Here is a 20,119-nt window from a genome sequence, read left to right as displayed (position 1 = left end):
ATGTCGGGTGGATTATACTACATTGAATAATCTCTTCTTTTTTTTTTTTTTTTATTTATGGGAATTTACTAATTGCAATTTGCAATTTGCTCAGCAGTTAGATTAAAAATGTTGAGAAAAATATAGACTCACTCTCATCTTGAAAAAATCCAACTCCACTTATCTATTTCGTAAGTGTGGATTTTAATTAGTCAATATAACACTGTTAACACATGCAATTGTGTTGTGTTCAGATGAAGTCATCCAAGTAACACCTTTTATTTCATATGAAGTCAATACAGCGTTTTTAGAGAAATGTTCATTATGAGGATTTGAAAATGATATATTAAGCTTTAAAAAAGACTTTTTGAAATCAAATTATCAATATTTAAAAAATGATATTTTGGATCATATCTACTCAGAAATGACCCCAAAAATTCTCTTTTTAAAGCTTGACATGTCCTCTTCAAGTCCTCAAAAGAAACGTCCTCTAAAAATGACGTCTTGACTGACAAAATGCTCAAAGCATCAATTTATTAGTGGCATCTAAACTAATTAGCGATCCAATTTAAACTCATAACATTAGTCTAAATAAAAATACTTTTAACCAATTAAGCTAACACTAATCTCTTGAAAAAAAGCGCTGCTAGCTCTTCTTCCTCAGTCCTCAATTAGTTCCAACATCTGATTGAGTGAGAATATTTGATTGCTTGATTAAAATACATATTTTGAGTTTGCAGAAAAATGCATTGATCAATCAATGGTCGATGGAGTTGACCCAAACAAATATCAACGGTTCATGGACGATCCAGATGGCAGATAGATAGACTTGTTGGCCAACACCAAAATATACCAATACCATACAGGTTGCAGCACCATATCCAATTATCCAAAGAGTTGAATTTGCACTCTTCAAACGTGCGCAATACAACGTGGGAAGCTCTACTCTAATGACGTACCTGCAATTATATGTGTGTACATATATATATATATATTTATACGTATAAATAAATACATATACATACACATAGTATTACATACATATAATAATTATATATATATATATATATATATATATTGTCAATGACAACGTGATGGCTACTCCTGCAGAAATGATTGCAGAATATTGGGGACCTAAATTCTTCAGTCTTTGTTCTCTATTTTCTATATAAGGAGAATAGAAACGTAGTACATGCATGCACAACTAGAGCTACGAAATAGTGTTAACCTCAACATCCCCTAAGCATCTGCGCCTGAGTGAGTCAGTAGTCATGACGAGGAACTGCAACCTTACACCGTGCGTTTTGCTAGCCTTGCTACTACTCGGTGTTCTCCACCTCGAATCAGCGGCCGCGACAGACTTCAACTACGGCGAGGCCCTGGACAAGACCTTGATGTTTTTCGAGGCACAAAGGTCCGGTAAGTTGCCGGAAACTCAGCGTGTCAACTGGCGCGGCGACTCTGGACTCAAGGACGGTCTTGTTCAAGGGGTAAGATATCTATTTACATTAATCTTTTACTATATGATCGATTAATTAATATATGGGACATGATTTTCTGTGCAGGTGAACTTGGTAGGAGGGTATTATGATGCAGGTGATCATGTGAAATTTGGACTGCCGATGGCGTTTACAGTGACAATGCTTTCATGGGGAGCTGTTGAATACAGAAAGGAAATTTCGGATTTAGCACAACTGGGACAAACCTTACGGGCCATCCGATGGGGCACTGACTACTTCATGAAAGCACATCCACAACCTAATGTTCTCTGGGGACAGGTATATATTTTCCCCTGTTTGGTCACCTATGCACGTATTTTTCTCTCTTGTGATACAAGTAATTAAGTTCGATCCTATATATTGAACTGACATTGGTAGACCACCTAAAACTACTAATTTGGACAAAAGAAAATCAAAGACTGTTAATTAAGACTCCGTTTGATAATCATTTCATTTTTTAGTTTTCAAAAGTTGAAAACTTAAAACAAAATGATTATGAAAACTTAAATGAAATGATTATCAAACCAACCCGACGTTTTCTAGTTTATCTGATTCCATGCAAATGTAAATTATTATCAGGTAGGAGATGGGGACTCGGATCACTATTGCTGGGAGCGTGCAGAAGACATGACAACTCCAAGAACTGCTTACAAGATTGACGAAAGTCATCCCGGTTCGGACCTTGCCGGAGAAACTGCAGCCGCCTTGGCATCGGCCGCCATAGCTTTCAAGCCTTACAACTCTTCATACTCTGCTCTCCTCTTAGTTCATGCAAAACAGGTAAGTAATTTGTTCGATCGTCTGAAAACAAATATCTTACCTTTTTTTTTTCTTCCTGTTCTTATCAATTAATTTGCAAAAATGTATTGTTTGCAGCTCTTCACGTTTGCGGATAGATTCAGAGATCTATATGACGAGTCCATTGGCACTGCTAAGAATTTCTACACTTCATCAGGCTATTCGGTAGGTGCATCATACATGTACATATTATTTTTTAATTTCCCGACAAATTATCTTATTTTTCGTAATTAATATGTTTTTGTTTGTAATTAATTTGGTGAAGGATGAACTACTTTGGGCGGCGGCGTGGCTGTTTGAAGCGACGAACGATCAGTACTACCTCAAGTATGTGGTGGACAACGCCGTGTATATGGGCGGAACTGGATGGGCTGTCAAAGAATTCTCTTGGGATAACAAATATGCTGGTGTCCAAATCCTTCTCTCAAAGGTACCTAATTACGCTGATTTAGATTTGCTTTTGCAGAAAACACTTATACTCATAAACGCTTTCTACTCATAAACACTTACAATAGAGAAGTCCTTTTACTAAAAACATAATCAAAACTTTCTTACAAATCCAAGTGCCCCATAAAAAAACACTTGAAAGGGCTTTGAGAGCGTCTTTTATCGTGAACATTGTTAGCACTTTCAGAAACAGTACCAAATATCGTGAGTCTCAAGAGTTTAAGCCATTTCATCATAACTTGCAGGTGTTGTTGGAGGGAAGAGGCGATGCATACACTTCCACGCTAAAACAATATCAGGCCAAAGCAGATTACTTTGCATGTGCTTGTCTCCAGAAAAACGATGGCTACAATGTCCAGAAAACTCCTGGTAATTTAATTTAGGGTGTTTTAGATTTTGGCCCTTACAATTCATTATTTCTAGATAAAAACCCATCTATATTTAAAGATCCAGTTTAAGCCCTAATTTAAAATTTGCAAACATATAGGAGCACTATTGACCTATTAATGCAATTTATTTACACTCATGCCACTCATACTTTATGGTCCCTTTTTCAAATTCCTAAATTTATGCCAAATTAAAAGTAGTAGAAAAAGTGAAATAAAATGAAAAAAGTGTTTGCATTAACCGTATCTATGTTAAACTAGAAAAGTAGTCTTTTTTTTTTTTCCGTGATATATTTTGTAGCAATTTTATCCATATTAATTGGTAGGTAAATTAGTTTGTTCCAATTATTTAAAAAAAAAAATTACTACACCTATATTATATATTTTGAATCAAATAACATTCCTCTAACTTGTAGGTAAATTATTTTCTATGTATTGTTATATATGTTAGACACGTTTTGTTGTTGTATAAACATGAGTGAAACATAATATTGTTGATTTTATACATCAAACTGCATTTCTTTTGTTATAGGTAAATTATTTTCCATGTACAAGTACTTATGTTAGGCAAGTTTAGTTGTTGGTACCTACACCCATGGTATAATTGGTGTAGGTAAATTATTGGAAATTAATTTGTAGTTAGGTAATGAACATTTTGCATCATTGGAAATGAACATTTCAAAGAGTAGGTAGGTAAATTAATTTGTTCTAATTATATAAAAAAAATTACACGACACCTAGTTATATTTAATTTTTCCAATTATTAAAAAAATTTATGCTACACCCAACCAAATAACATTTCTCTAACTTGTAGGTAAATTATTTTCCATGTATTGTTAGATATGTTAGGCAAGTTTTATTGTTTTATAAACATGGGTGTAACATAGTATTTTTAATACTATGCATCGAACTACATTCCTTCTTAATATAGGTAAATTATTTTCCATGTAATTAGTACATATGTTAGGCACGTTTTGTTGTTGGTATATTATTTTGCATCATTGTAAAAATGAGATATTATATTACACCCATGGTATAATTGTTGTAGGTAAATTAATGTGCATGTAGATAATGAAATACAATGTTCTAATATATTAATAAAAATGGATAAATTCAAAAGTATTCAAGAGTAGGGTGAAAAAACTAAAACGAATAGTTTTATGAAAATTCAAAACCTTTCTAAAAAATTAATATGCAATAAATTTTTAACATTAATGTCTTTTCTTTCTTGTTGCAAAATTATTTACTATTTCCTTACAATTAATTGTCTACATCAAGTATGTAATAGGGGTATTTTAGGAATGTGAAAAATGTAAAATGTGTGAATTAATATGAAGTTAATGAATTTGCTTATGTGGATCCTAGTCATTGGGTTTTCTTTGAGTAAAAAAGTTATATAGGGTTTTATATGAAGAAAATTGAGTTTGAAGGGCTAAAATTATATTTTCATTTTAATTTATCAAGTCTTAATTCAAATATTAATCAAATAATTACTGTTTGATTAATCTAAATGTTTTGTTACTGTTAATTAACCAAATTAAATTAAAAACATACCAGGAGGACTATTGTACGTGAGGGAATGGAACAACTTGCAGTACGTGACATCGGCAGCATTTCTCCTAGCCGTCTACTCAGATTATCTCTCAGCCGCAAACGCCAAGCTAGCTTGTCCCGACGGCCAAGCCCAGCCCCAAGAGCTCCTCAACTTCGCCAAGTCACAGGCAGACTACATACTCGGCAAAAACCCCAAGTCCATGAGCTACATAGTTGGGATTGGACAAAATTATCCAGTCCATGTCCACCACAGAGGCGCTTCAATTCCCTCTGTTTTTACTCTCCACTCTGCGGTCGAATGTGTGCAAGGTTTTGAGATGTGGTACCACCGCCCCGAGGCAAACCCCAACGTCATCTACGGTGCCCTTGTGGGAGGCCCTGACCAGAATGACAACTTCTCCGACGACCGCTCTAGTTATGAACAGACTGAGCCTACGCTTTCCGGCACCGGTCCCCTTGTTGGCCTCTTGTCTAAGTTGCAGAGTTTGAATGGCATCCCAAGTTATAATAAAGGCTCCCCAAACTCCCAGCCAACCATACCAAGGGAAGGTGCCAATGACCATGAAGAACAAAATCCAGTACAAGCTCCAGGTAACTAACTACTCATAGTTTGATTTTTTACATTTCTGGTAACACGGAAGGGAGTTGTTATTTGCACTTTAGCAAAGTCATTGCACACTCTTTTCACATAAAAATGATAACCGTTAATTGAACCACATTTAATGACCACCCTCTTTTAATAAAAGTGGAACTCACTTATCTCGGTCTAACGCGAATATATTATTTTAAAGTGTTAATAACAAGTTTTGTTACGATATTTTGCAGAGACCCCTATCAAACTGATTCACTCAATCGGCAACACATGGACTGTTGGGAAAACAACATATTATCGCCACAAGGTGGTACTGAAGAACACATCGCAGAAACCGATATCGGATGTGAAGCTGGAGATTGAAGATCTCAAAGGGTCTGTGTGGGGTCTCATCCCAACACCAGAAAAGAACATCTACGAGCTTCCTCAATGGCACAAGGTCTTGCAGCCTGGCTCTGAGTGCATTTTCATTTACGTCCAAGGTGGTCCTCAGGCAAACGTTTCCATCGTAAGCTACCATTAACCTTGTTCCAACCAAGAACAAAACAAAAACAAGCTGCCGTCACACTCCAAACAACGGTTCCAATTATGATATTTGTAACATTAGGAGAGAAAAAAGAAGGTATCGTCCCTTGTGTAAAGTCAAGCATTTGGCCAAGGATGATGAAATTTTAGGCAAAATTTTGATGTCAATATTATTTGCAAGCTGCAAGCAACCCTCAAGCAAAAATCCTAATGTTATTCAAAATTTAATAAGACCGACCATCCTGCAGCCAGCATTACGACTTAGCGATGTTCTTCTTCACATGTGATGCTTGACTCAATTTCGACTTATGATATCCAATTATTATGGCGATCCTATTGTGTAAAAATACCTATTTCAAAATACCATCTAGGAATCAACCCAAAGCACCAAGTTGGGCAAGGTAAACCGTAAATGTCCTTAAAAGTGAGAACTTTTTACCTAGTAGTACCAACAGAGGAACCTCAAAAGGTCCCAACAGGGCAACACTAGTAGGACGCAACAGGGAAAGTGCTGCTGTTGCCAAAGGTCTAAAAATTGTATGTAATAAAGTACTATATTAATGCTCAAAATTAATTTATGACATCTAAAATCCAAGAATTCAACTGTTTCACTCTTACGTTAAAGTTCATGTCGAACAAAGGGTCAACCAGACATGCCTCTGAAGATTTAAGATAGCAAAAAAGTAAAATTAACAGCTAATACATAAGTCTCCACATTCTCTTTTACCCCGACTACTCTCAGTCGTCTACTAGTCGTCGAAGGTCGTCTTTTTCCCTGCAACAAAAAGTACCAAGATGAGAATCACAAAAATGGAACTTATTAAGATTTATTGAGAGCATCACATCCACAACCTACACACTTCATTAAAAAAGAGAATAACGCTGCCAACCTGTTCCGCGAGCAGCTAGGTATATTTTTTTCCACGTCCTCTACCACGTCCACCATCTCTGCCGCCACGTCCACCATCTCTGCCACCACGTCTACCTCTGAAACCACGTCCCCGATCCCCACCTCTGCTAAAACGTCCTCCACCACGATTACTGGAAAAACTCCTATCATTACTCCTGGGAGTACCAAAATCACCTTTTGGTTTAGCCTCTTCCACCTTCAAGTAACTGTCTCCAAATTCACTTCCATCAAGTCCTAGAGCTTTGTTGAAGCTGTCTGCATCCGTGAAGTCCATGTAGGCCATTCTGCAGTATATGAAGACAATTCATCAGTCTCAACACATAAGGAAAATCAGGTAGAGTTAGCAAAACAGTTGTATTTCATTGAGAGGCCAAATCAGCCAAATTCTACCTTTCAGTTGTGCCAATTCTAACAAAAGCTCACATTAACACAAGGTAACTTTTACGTTGACTTAAAACTCCCTAATAAATTCATGTTGAAGACCAAAAAATAATCCGTAAAAATCATCTAATACTAAGATAATGAGGCATATGTTAATTCCACAATGAAATAGTCACGCAAAAAAAAAAAAAATAAACAAAAACAAAAACAAAAACAAAACAAAACAAAACATGAACAATGACAATTCGAGATCAGTCAAATGTCAAAGAAGGCACATAATGTGTAAAATAACAACCACCAGATCGAAAAAGAAAAACAAAGAGATAAAATCGCAGATGTAGCAGGCTAGAAAAATACATAAAAAATCAGCAAAAGAAATTGTACAAACCCCTTAGAGGCGCCAGTCTCATAATCTTTGGGGATGGAGACCCTTGTTATCTCACCACAAGAACTAAAAACTTCTTGTAAGGAGCTCCTTATCTGTAAAATAAAACTAGTTACATTTGAACAAGAATATGAGTCTCTCACCATTAATTAGACAACAGAGCTAGAATTCCTTGAGCAGTGTATACCTCATCCTCCCCGAGAGAGCTGTCGAAACCTCGAATAAATATTGTTTTGGACGCACCACGTGGTCCCTTCTGATATGAGTTGCTCTCACTCCTGAAATCATTATCAATAAAAGGAATTAAGAAAATTAATGGATGACAACAGAAAAACAAAACAACAAATGAAGCAGTTAGGAGTCCAAATGTACCCGGTGGGGGTATAAGCACCCTTTTCACCCCTTTCACGAGCCAGATCAAGTTTGACATCACGACCAAGCAATTCTAAACCATTAAATTCAAGAGCCTGCAATAACAAAAGCTTAATAGTTTAGCAACAGAAACAAAAATGATTAACAGCAATACTACAGATTCCAAAGAAATGGTAATTGTCAAGAAATACCAACAGAAAAGTCAAACCTTCTTTGCTTCTTCTGCCGTGGCAAACTCCACATGCCCAAAGCCCTTGAACTTCCCTTCAGGATCTGAGGCAAAACGGATATCAACAACTTCGCCAGCATCTTTGAAGAAATTCCTCCTGCATAAAATAGAACTATTAGATAAAAGAAACCAAAAACATAACACAAGCTTAGATCAAGGTATACACATACACATCATGTTCCTCGATACGGAAGTTCAGGTTTCCAACGAACAGCGTCTTAGAAGAAGTAACTGGAGTTTTGGGGGTTTTGGCCTGCACACACATTATTACAAAATTAGAACATTTATGATAGGTAAGCTGAAACATCACCTAAAACCAACTAAAATCATGTACAATGCTAGCTCAGTATCGTTACCTGTTCATCATCCTCTTCTTTGTCAGAACTGACTTCCTCTTCTGAACCATCAGAGCCAGTATCCGCCATATCCTCATCAGAGTCAGAAGAGTCAATTGAATCCTCATCCTTTGTGGTACCCTGCAACAAAATAAATTTACTACATACCATCATCAAACCGCTTAAAAAACTTTGAAGTTTACAAGAAAACCAACATTTATCCTATCCACCAAAATGAGAAACATTACAAGGGCTTTCTGGCTTCACATGTGACACTAAATAAAAACTACAACATCAAACATTGCAGGGCTAACTAGTTTACTAGCTGCAACACATTCCAATTGGAATTTAAAAAGAATCAAACCTTCACTCCCTCTGAACTATCATCAGAGGAGCATGAAACATCCTTTCCTTAAGGGGTTACAGTAGATACCTTTTTTCACAACTTCCTAAACATGCTCAGAAAGATTAGGATTCAAAATAAGTACTAAAATCCCAAATTCAAACAGTTCATCATACAGTGTAATTCCTTCAGATGATACAAATATTTAAGCATGAGCACACACCTCATCTTCAGATCCAGAGCTGCTAGTGTCTGCCTTCTTAACAGCCACTGATGGACCTTTCTTAGCAGCTGCAGCAGGCCTTTGACCAGTAACCTTTGCAGGGGTTTCCTACAAACACAAAAGTTGAGGATCACTATCAACCAAAAGGTACCTTTCCCAATCTAACAAAGAATAAAATACACAACATACTGTACCCCAAATATACAGATATGACGGACTCAATTTTCAGGTGCATGTCACATACAATAACCCCCGTGGCAAAAAATCTACGGCACCAAGTTTGGAAAACCAAAAACTCACATCATCATCTTCAGATTCATCGCTACTCTCATCTGAGCTTCCGGCTGAGACTTCTTTCTTCTTTATAGCAGCAGTTAGACCATTCTGAGCAGCTACCTTAGATTTAGGAGCCTAAAACCAAGCAGTAACAAACAATTAGAAATAGCCAGTCCTATTTTCAAATCACAAATCAAACACGAGAAATTAACAGTAGTATATGTGCATCAGTAGTCGTATTAGGAACAAGTGTGTAGCGTAATAAACCTTCACATCAGGGTCAGAAGACACATCGGACTCCTCCTCGGAACTACTAGTTTCCACTTTCTTCTTCTTCTGAGTCTTTGCTTCGACTTTCTTCTCTGAATGGCCTGCGCTACACCCTCATCAACCTTCTGCTTCTTTGCGCTCACAACCTTCTCTATTTCGTTCCCGGCTCCTCTCTTACCTTCTCAACACAACCACAACCAAAACAAACTCCATAACCAACATCCGAAACAAACAATATCGCAAAACAAACAAACAAACATGCAAAATATTTAAGCTTCAAATCTTCTCAGAACATAACGAGTAAATCAAACTAAATAAAAAAAACTTACAAAAACCTCGACAAGAATCGATACCTTTCTTTCCAGACTTAGGAGCTGGAACAACTACAGCGGGAGCCTCAACCTGTACAGATAATCAAAACACAATTAGCAAAATCGAAGACTTGACGAAGCAAAAGCAGTTCGAAAGAAGCTTACTTTGGTGGCGGATTTCTTGCTTGATTTGCCCATTTGGGAGGCCGCACTCAAAAAACCTAGGGTTTAACGTTGTAGGGTTTTGGGGAGAGCGGTGGGAGTGAGAGTGGAAAATAATCGATGCTCCCTCTATGTTTATATAAGCTGGAAACTGGTGTGAGGGGTTAGGGTTTAGGACAGGTACGCCGCGAGTTGCGAGCGTGTGATATTTTCTTTTTCTTAAAACATGTAAGCGTGTGTATCATGCTGTGCGTTTTAAGCTCTTAGAATCTGAACCGTACGATAAAAAGGCCTCCCTACTCCTTGCGCCTAAAATTGTCCAGAAGTTTGGTTGGGCTTTCGCTCTGATGTCGAGTAATTTACTACTTTCTTCGAAGAAAAAAAGTTTAATGGTGCATACAAATAAATTATTGAGATTGATAACAAAATATATAAACAATCGTGAAAATCAAATATAACGGCTTAAATACTCGTAACACATATAAAAAAATATGAAATTATTGGGACCGAACCTGTAAGACTAATCAAGTTTTTTGGAAGGGAAGTGTTAACAATTCCCTTTTGGAAAGGCAAACAAACAATTGGCCAAGTTGGTTAGAACACAATATTTCTCCTTTTACGTTAATTTAACAAAAAACAACATCCAAGATTGATCAAGATTTTCTGGAAATATCCAAGCCATGGAAATGGAGAAAATTGGCAAATATCCAAGACCCACCTTATGATCTCCTATTAATTTAACAAAAAACAATGGTGTTATTTTACAAGGCATGGAAAATTGAGAAAATTGGGAAAATTGGGAAAATTGGGGAAATTTTGTATATAAAGCTACAAAGATAGTACATCATTTGTTGGGGGTTCTCTCATCCGCCCAAAGAGGATGGAAAAAAGGGGGTTCTGCCTTCTACTGTTACCCAAAGCCTCCAAATTGGGCTTCTTTGATCTTCTTGCTTTCTTCTCCAAGAGTGCAGGATGAGCTTTTCATCTTCTTCTCCCTCAACGAATGGATGCCTTTCAAGCAGGGCGTCTCCTTTCTCTCCGAAGAATATATTAAAGAAGAATAACCACCGTAAGATTAGTTTCAAAAACCAAATGGTGATTTTCTTCTGCTTCCGCCTTCTCCATATTGTTCGTTCCATTTCCTAAGTTCGTTCATGCTTGAAGCATCATAGGAAATTGATGGCCCAACCTACATGATCAAGTTATAAAAAAGTAATCGATATTTCAGCGTAAGTATTGCCTGTAGTTATGTTCTGGAAAGGTAAAGATAAATGTTATCTTAAATCTTTACCTTGGCTTTTGATTGAATAAAATCATCTAAATTAAGAGGCCTCAACACTGTAGCTGCGTCGCTTTTGATGTCCTGCACAATGAGTAACCAAACAACACCAATAGGCATATGGAAATCAGTACAAAACTTTACACATGAAGGAGAAGATATTCGGCAGGAAAATAGAAAACTAAGAAAATAGCAGCAAAATGTTATTCCTCCCAAGGCACCCGAAATAAAGATAAAAGCTCACACTTTGACGGGCTCATAAATGGAACCAACAGAAACTGACATTGACATTGCAAATAACAAGTGCATATTACCTTCTTTTCTTCTTCTAAAAGCTCCTGGACAGGTCTATATGCAGCAGCAATACAGAGGTTCTTCAAATCACTGCCAGAATATCCATCTGTTGCTTCTGAAAGTTTGTCAAATTGGAAACCAGATGCTAGATTCTCTTGAGCCAGAAATATACTCAATATCTTCTTACGATTTTCAACATCAGGTAAGTCAACGTATATCCTACAAAACAACCAACATAAATCAGTCACCATTGTTTGAACTTTATTTTAATTAATTTTTTTGTCAATATGAGGAGCATCTACTATCAAAGAATAAAAAGAATTGACAGACCCACATAGACAAACAATTGGCAAAACCATCATAACCAATCAGGAAAATATTCTTATAAATCAACCACACCTTCTTGGTAACCGACGAATGACAGCATCATCAAGATCAAATGGCCGATTTGTGGCACCAAGAATAAGGATTCTTTGACTGTCTTTGGACCTCAATCCATCCCAAGCTGCCATGAACTCATTTCTCATTCTTCTAGTTGCCTCATGCTCAAAAGAACCACCACGAGCACCAAGCAAACTATCAACCTACAACATAGAATATTTAACAGGATGATCAAATTCTGGGTTCAAAAAGAAACAAAAGGAACTAGTTTGTTGTATATCATTTTCTTTTAATTCCTCGAAATTGAAAACCTGACCTCGTCAACAAATATTATGACGGGAGCAAGCTTGCTGGCAAAGGAGAACAAAGCTTTGGTCAGCTTTTCAGCATCTCCAAACCACTGTATCAAAAAAAGTTACAAAGATAAGCATTTAAAAGCAAAGTAACCATCATCCAGAGAAAAGATGGAACATATAAATAATCTTGACAAGGAAAAATAGTTTGTTATTTAGTTTGTGAAAATAAACTCACCACTGCCAGATCTTAGATACTCGAAAGCATACCTTTGATGTTAGAGTAGAACCAGTTATGCTGATAAAGTTTGCCCCAGCTTCTGTTGCAAGTGCCTTGGCAAGAAGGGTCTTCCCAGTTCCAGGAGGCCCAAAAAGCAATATTCCTTTGCAAGGCTAAAAAGGTAGCTCCACATGATTAGACATTAGCTCATGAATTAGTGCAAATAATGAACAAGAATAAAATAAATACCCGCAATAAGTTTCCATGAGAGAAAAGCTCCGGTCTCCTCATTGGAAGAATAACAAGTTCATTCAGTGCCCTCTTCACGTCCTCCAGAGCTCCTACATCATCAAACCTAACACCAATTTCACCAGGAGGTACTACAGCTGAAACAAAGTTGCTCTCATATTCATCCTTTGCTATGTTCTGCAAAATTTTGTACATGTTAAAGGTGAAACAAGATACAAAAAAACTAAAATACATAACATTTAGTACGAGAAAATTAATTACATGCCTTCAAATTTTGAGAAGGCTTCCGAGACAAAGTTTCTTGCTCCTTCAAGCGTGAAATTGCTATTTCAAGGCTTCATAAAGTAACAAGAGTGTTAAACGTCAGGGTAACATAAAACTTTTAAATACTATATATGACAGATGTAACATTTACCTTTCACGTGGCAGATGCAATCTTTCACCTTTCACGTAAGGAAGAAGGCATGATGACAAGTAATGGTTTTTTGCCCAGCCAACTACTTTCTCAGCTTCTGGGAAAATAAACAAGTAAAACTATTACATAACACATGATCACAAAATTCTAGGTTTCACATAAAACTGAGTCACTTGCAAAATTCTGGTATTGAAAATAAAACACAAACTAGTTGTGACGTTCCAGGAATGCCCTACTCTAGATTATTTATTGACTGGTGCAGATCCCTAGCATGATTCAAGATAGTGATATCCTCTTTTTTTGATACAGAACAAAAACATTTTGTAAAGATCAAAAGTTAAAAAGGTTATCTTGGCCGTTGACAAGCAATCCACAAACTAAACGAAACTGAAAAATGTTCAAGACACATATTCATATCCTTCGAACGGAATTCAATGCCGACATCCAAATTCATAATAATACATTTCGCTTTTCTATCCATATCTCCCCTGCATATCTAACTTATAAACTTCAAAACTCCATTTTCCAACAGAAACTTAGTATTTTTTTTCTGTTTCTTGACAAGGAAAAATGTTCAAGTTAGGGTTTCTTACTTCTCTTTGTCAAGATTACACCATTGGTATCTACTAGCAATAAGTCCATGCATGAGAGCTCATTTTCCTCAAGAACCTGCAGTAGCTCAAAATAATTCAATACATCAAGGAGGTTTGAAGAACAAAAAGCCCCCGAAATAGACTAGTAGTAGCACAACTGCATTGCACAGTTCTTCACCGGCCACCCATGTGAATTTCACAACTAGAGCATACCTCATGTAATTCATTTAAATTGCTCCTTGCTATCACAATTCTTCCATCTTCTTCAATCTGTTTATTGAATACTCGAAGCTCCTCTTCCTCCTACAAAAGAAAAAAGGAAGAGGAAAGAGAAAGAAGTGTGAAACCACAAAAAAGAAATAACTAATCCACATTTGTATCTCTGTGTATGCTTATACATGTAAAGTCTGCAGACACAGTAGTCACACACGTTTATGCTGGAGGAAGACCAACATTTACCTTTGGCGGATATACGCAGAAAACATTTTTGAATAGCTTATATATTTCATTGTCATCTGATCTCTTTGTTCCTTTAAGTCCCTCTGTAAGACGCTTAAGAGAGAGAGGCTTGAAACAGAAATAAGCAATTTGTTAATTGAAGGAAAAAGTACACAACATAATTTTAGGGAAAACAAAACCTATCATCTAAGGAAAAAAATGTAAATCTTCAAGGATGAAAACTATATCGAAACCCCAGAAGCAGAAAAAAAAAAAAAAAAATTGATGAGCCAAGGATAAGAAAAATAACATTGATGATTTACATGGTTAAATGTTTGTTCCAACAGATAACACATATTTATTCATTACTGTTTGTGCCAAGTACATTGTGCTCCTAAAGAATACAGAGGATTACCAGCTTTGCAAGACGCCCCAAATTTGGAAGTATCATTGTCTAGAGCAGAGTATTTGTCAAGGAAAAGTGTTAGTAATAAACTACAAATAGTTAGCCACTAATCAGAAGCAGGTAAGCAAACAAAACAGATAGATCCAACACGAAGGAATCCTTAACACTTACAAATTTCTCTTTCTCCTTGGATCCTGATTCAACTTTGTTCTGCCCGCAAATCAAAACAACAGGACCTGATAACTCGTCAAAAATTTCTTGCACCTTAGCAACAAACTCCTTGCGATCTGACTTGGGAATTGCCCTAGACATCCATTGAGAAGAGTCTGGAAAATAGACAATAAGAGGTTGCTTGGCATGCAAGACCTGCAAGCAATGAAAATCCAGATACAGTTTACAGATGGACAACCTCATGCATCAGAAGACAAAGTTCTTATCTTTTGGTATTGTGTGCCACACCTCACACAGGGCCTCCAGTGCAATATAACAATCCTCAGTCTGCGGGTCAGGAATATGCTCAATTTCCTTAGCTGTATGAAAGGGAAATCTGTCAGTGTGTGACTAGAAGAATCACTACCAGAATTTTCACCAACATCTTCAGACATATCAAACTAAAACTAAAGCCAATTGTTAGAGAACCGAAAATATGATCTTTTTCACCCATAAGATTCATGCCATGATAATAAGCCACCTGCTATTCAATCCATTGCAGCCATTTTTTTCAATTTCATCATCCAAAGTACATGTCTTGATTACACTATTACTGGGATTTATTATCACCGATGAAACTCACAATTAAACAATAAAATCCAGGAATACAAAAAAATTAGGAGTACAAAAGCAAAAAGAGAAAATGATAATATGAACAGCTTGAGTATGAGTAATAACATTATGCAAGCCTAGAATTATAACCATTGAAAAATAAAGACCTACACTTGTATTAAATTGCTTAAATTACATTAATCTACAAGATAATGATGTCATACTTTGATCTGATAGACCATATGCATAATTAAATTACATCAGTTTGCAAATTATAAAGCAAATTGTGTGTATATTGGTCATAACTTTCACATGAACAACACAACATGAACTTGTCTGTAAAAAAAAAATTGATGAAGTCTTAAGCAAACGAAATCACAGCATAAAGTAATCTCCCGAGTCTAGGAACAAAAATGAACAAATTAAAAAAATCCATATTACCATGTATCCAATAAACTGGTGGATCTGCAGGTTGCTCTGCATCTTTCTCCTCTTTATCCACTTCAGTTCCTGCCTTCTGTTTAACATCCAAAATAACAGCAACTCGATCTCCACTCACCTCATATACCTCCCCACGTTGACCCTTTGGTAAAGGCCTGCACAGATTTCAAATTCATCAGAGAAAGTAACAAGATTTCAGAATAATGGATGTACATCAACTGCAGACAAGTATTAACCAACTATACTACTAGAACTACTACGAGTATTTTGAATTTTCAAATAGCAAAACAGAAGCGATAAAGCAAGGAAAGAGACTACATGAAAAACAGTTGCATAGCTTCCAAAATCAGACCCTATAAAATTATAGATAGTTACATGTACGTACCACATAAAAGCAGCAAACACAAAAAGAAAAAGAAATTCTACCATTAAGTGGGTTATGCAGGGCATAAACTGGTAGAGTCCAAAATATGTTATCACAAAGTATATGACAAGTTGACAACTAAATTCTAGCAATGCACCCACATAACCTCTAAAAGGAATCGAAACAGTTGCGCTAAATCATGGTTGAAAACCACTAACATCTTTTTACGTAACCCGAATAACCCTCCATACTTAATGATTCTCTAGACTATGGAAGTACAAGGGTCGAACATAGGTCCAAAGGAGAAAAAAGATACACGAAAAAGCAAAGGCTTTCTTGAGAAAACCAAATGGAGAAATCTAATAATGTTCTACTGCATTTCTCCCCCCTACACATGACAACTTACCAACCCACCTGCTACGGAAGATGGTATAAGCATTCCTTGGACCATCAGTTGTTGATATTTTCCCCAATAGGACCCTGTATTGCATTATATATGTTAATGTCAGGTGAGGGCGAAGTCAGAGTTCATTTGGGGATGATATCATCCTAAAGGGTTTTGAAAGACAGACGACAGACCACAGAGACGATATTCTAGGCAGCATGCTTGTAAGTTTTCAAACAACCTTAAAAATCAGTGGTTCAACACTGTCTCATCCACAGATTCTGGCCAAAAATCCTAGGCCGGTATGAGAAAAACTCATGGGAACTTAACTGATAAATATGCTAGCTCATTAAATGCCCCCCAAGAAACAGAATTGAAAACATAAATATTTTTAGAGGATTGACAAAGTTGCATCAAAGACACACAAAAAATCCTTTGAAGCTCACGATTGGTGCCAAATTAATTCTTCTAAGCTAATGCTGCAATAGTCAATTATACACAATAAATCTGCCAAAAGCCCCTCACCTAGGTGCAAAAGGGATATGCCTAGCCAGAAGCCCCGGAAGGGACCTATAATTTCTTTTCGAATTCCACAAGTTTCATTATCCAAAACAATGGAGAGAAAGTAGCATTCATGAACTTCAAAATACACCTTAACTTCATGAGTTCTCAAAATTTGAAAGTCATCTTTTTATCCAACACCATGAAAAAAAATTCCATAGTGCAGAAAACGTTTAAGATACTGTGAGATCTTATCAACATGAAATAGAGCAAAAAAATGAAAGAAATTATTCAGGACCTGTTATCAGCTTCAACACGTATAGAAGGCCCGATATACTTCACTCGATCTCCTACAATAGATGAAGAAGCAAGAATATTGATTTCTTGAGGACGAACAAGAAAAAGTTCTCATATAGAGATGAACATGATATTTACACAAGAAAAAGTTCTCATATGGAACCTTTCTTTAGCGGTCGTTTGCATTTATCAGAAGAGTCAGCAGTTTCTGATTTTGAGGACTCAGCTGAACTCTCAGTTTCCCCAGATACCATCTGCCAGATCATACATCATGGTCCATACAAAGTATATAAAGAATCCCAATTTATCAATAAGATCACCATTTAATTTTCTGAATCACTGAAATATGCTTAGGGTAGGAGGACTGAGAATACAAAAACCCTGATGCTCCAAAAAAAAAAAAAAAAAGCAGACCTTTGCAAAGTCTTCAATAGGAACAAGCTTCTTGAGGGCTGCTTCAGCTCTTGCATGCACATCATCTTCATCTTTATCACTAGAATCTGATTTTGCCTCGTTACTACTAGTCCAATCTTCTTCGTTACTCGCAGCATTTTCATCCTCAATCTCTGAATCAGAAGTATTCTCCTCCACACCATCATCATCTGATTCAGATTCGCAATCGTCACCAAAATCCTACTCCAAATTTTAACAGTAATTAATTATTAAAACCATACTGTGAGAGTATCAGGAGAAGAGGGGGCAGGGTTTGACAATATAAAAGATTATTTTTATTTCAATCATACATAAGGAGCAAGTACACTGCTGTCTAGCACCAAGAGGGGAACTTTGAGATCTTGTGCGAGTGCTCTAACTAATCTTTCACGATAAAGTTCAGTGCCTGCAGATAAACAAAGCAAATGGTAAGCTTATTCAGTTCTACGAAACAATGTCAACTATAAACATTAGCCACTTGAATAACTTTGAAAGGTAATGATTAGATTTGTGGGACCTGTGACCAACCTGGTGAACTCTGAAGCAGTATTTTTCCATTTGAAGATGTCAAACGAGAACCATAAGTTGAAGTAAACTTTTTATGCTTCAAATGGGAAGCAGCACATTCCACCAAAAGGTTTTTGGTAGGTTCACTATTAAAATGAAAAATAAATGTATAAATCTTCCGAGAAGTGATAACCAAGAGATAAGAAAGAGCAATCAAAAACATTAAAGAGAAGCAATTTACTGAATGTAGTAGGGAAATGTATCCCATGACACCGTTATTTTCTCCCACGGAACAACCCTCCTCAAAAACTCATTTTTTAACTTCTCTCGTTTAGATGAAAAAGGTGACTCTTTCTTTTTACTCTCAATGGTAATCTTTTGACTATTAAGCCACTCCTTTTGATCTTGTTCCCCAAGCAGAGCGTGTGCATCAAAATTCCTCCCAACTTCCTTAGCCTTTTCTTGAGAAGCCCTCCCTTTATCAAGATCAGCATCACCTTTCACTGGTGTTTGATTATCCTCACTTGCATTCCTTCCATTACCTTCAGAACTGTAGGGACGTAACTGGCTACCCTTCAAACATGGACTGGACCTTACATGCAAACCAGTGCAGCTATAGCCAGGAGCAACACTACGCAACGTGAATGAATCAACGAGACGGCTTCTAATAAAACTAGCATGAAAACAGTGGTTTCCCGAAACTGTATTATGACCTAAAGATTGAGAAGAACCATGAACAGTGTAGGTAGGCGTTGTTGAATATTTGGACATTTGAAGCACCCATCTCTGATTTTTACACTTTATTCTCCTTGCATGCATCATCACTTGTTATTTCCAAATTTTACCGTGCTGCAAAGTATGCTCCAATCAGTTTACAGTAGTAATTTTAAATTTGTGAGTGCATCAAAATTAAAATGTGCAGCATAAGAACCAAATATTATATGAACTTTCTAAGATATTCAAACATTGTTGCATGCTATAAAATATTCTTTCTAAAATTGTTTTCCTGTGAAATCAAGATTAAATCATGCCTGATAAAATAATATCAACATTTAAAACAATGATTTGCAAACTTTTCCAACCAGACGGCTCGCCTAAAACACACTCTTCCCAATCAAAGTTCTAATACATTATTTGCGTTTTCCATTTACCATACAGACGAATTGTATGACAATGCCGTATAACAGAGAAAGTAGTTATATCCATCTGATATTTGCCAGGCTCTAAATATGAATAATATGGAGCAAACTTGTCAATTTTAGATTACAGTGGCAGTGCCCGCCGGTGTACACAATTAAATAGCATGAATTTCCGAAGACTTTGACCGTTGCATAAGCTTTCGTCCAACATTCGTGACATTCGAAATCAAAGTTTGCTTCCAACTTCCCTCGCCTCACAAATTGAAAACAAAAACAAAATCAAGAAGCAAGCATCTGGGTAAGTTTTAGAGCTCCGAAAAGCCGATTTCATGCTAACTGCGAAGTAACTAAAACAAACCAATCTTAGCAACCAAGGAGAAGTGAGCGACCCTTATTTATTTTTCAATGCGTAACGAAAAGCAAACAAACAGGAAAACAAAAACATTTAATCACTTGAGAATCCATCAATTACAGACAATGAGAGAGCGAGAGAGGTACCTTATGTGAAAGGTCGGTTCAAACCCTAGGTTCGTCGGTGGCCATAAAGGGGAGACAGACACAGAGAGAGGCGGTAAAAGCGTAGGGGAAGCGAAAGATGGTACGGGGCGACCGTTTTGGAGAAAATGAGAAACAGAGGCTGAGATAAGATCTCTCTCTCTCTCTCTCTCTCTCTCTCTCTCTCTCTCTACCTTCTTCTCGCTTGTTTTTCCTGGGCTGCCAACCCAGAACCAGGTTTTTCGTAGTTT

General features: G+C 36.7%; 3 protein-coding genes across 3 annotated transcripts; 1 reads left to right on the top strand and 2 right to left on the bottom strand.

Moving 5' to 3' along the window:
- Window positions 1–1,105: 1,105 nt before the first annotated feature.
- On the top strand, window positions 1,106–6,455 carry LOC103943206 (endoglucanase 5). The gene is made up of 8 exons (XM_009353443.2): window positions 1,106–1,469; window positions 1,545–1,757; window positions 2,058–2,258; window positions 2,355–2,441; window positions 2,542–2,706; window positions 2,969–3,092; window positions 4,667–5,254; window positions 5,489–6,455. Exons 1-8 carry the CDS (start codon window positions 1,251–1,253, stop codon window positions 5,776–5,778), a joined length of 1,887 nt encoding a protein of 628 aa, XP_009351718.2. The 5' UTR covers window positions 1,106–1,250; the 3' UTR covers window positions 5,779–6,455.
- LOC103943207 (nucleolin 1) lies at window positions 6,316–10,144 on the bottom strand. Its single transcript, XM_009353444.3, is given in 14 exon segments — window positions 6,316–6,555; window positions 6,671–6,974; window positions 7,460–7,551; window positions 7,644–7,734; window positions 7,829–7,923; window positions 8,037–8,154; window positions 8,228–8,310; window positions 8,414–8,533; window positions 8,959–9,066; window positions 9,259–9,369; window positions 9,502–9,596; window positions 9,599–9,682; window positions 9,858–9,906; window positions 9,981–10,144. Coding segments are annotated over 13 exon segments (1,368 nt in total). The 5' UTR covers window positions 10,014–10,144; the 3' UTR covers window positions 6,316–6,555; window positions 6,671–6,685.
- A 529-nt stretch (window positions 10,145–10,673) lies between these two features.
- Window positions 10,674–20,079, bottom strand: LOC103943204. The gene is made up of 23 exons (XM_009353441.3): window positions 19,872–20,079; window positions 18,476–19,083; window positions 18,256–18,380; window positions 18,039–18,133; window positions 17,710–17,928; window positions 17,459–17,549; window positions 17,297–17,348; window positions 15,749–15,903; window positions 15,005–15,075; window positions 14,717–14,911; window positions 14,555–14,593; window positions 14,161–14,268; window positions 13,915–14,004; window positions 13,702–13,777; window positions 13,109–13,205; window positions 12,959–13,028; window positions 12,694–12,870; window positions 12,495–12,617; window positions 12,248–12,331; window positions 11,950–12,134; window positions 11,571–11,769; window positions 11,269–11,340; window positions 10,674–11,166 (listed from the first exon to the last, which is right to left on the bottom strand). The coding sequence occupies exons 2-23, from the start codon at window positions 19,054–19,056 to the stop codon at window positions 11,059–11,061; spliced, it is 3,012 nt and encodes a 1,003-aa protein (XP_009351716.2). The 5' UTR covers window positions 19,057–19,083; window positions 19,872–20,079; the 3' UTR covers window positions 10,674–11,058.
- Between the last annotated feature and the right edge of the window lie 40 nt (window positions 20,080–20,119).

The sequence above is a fragment of a genome, unplaced genomic scaffold (genome assembly GCF_019419815.1).
Source record: "Pyrus x bretschneideri cultivar Hongxiangsu unplaced genomic scaffold, Pyrus_bretschneideri_v1 Contig22, whole genome shotgun sequence".
Classification (NCBI taxonomy): Eukaryota; Viridiplantae; Streptophyta; class Magnoliopsida; order Rosales; family Rosaceae; genus Pyrus; species Pyrus x bretschneideri.
This window is presented reverse-complemented; position numbering and strand designations above follow the sequence as displayed.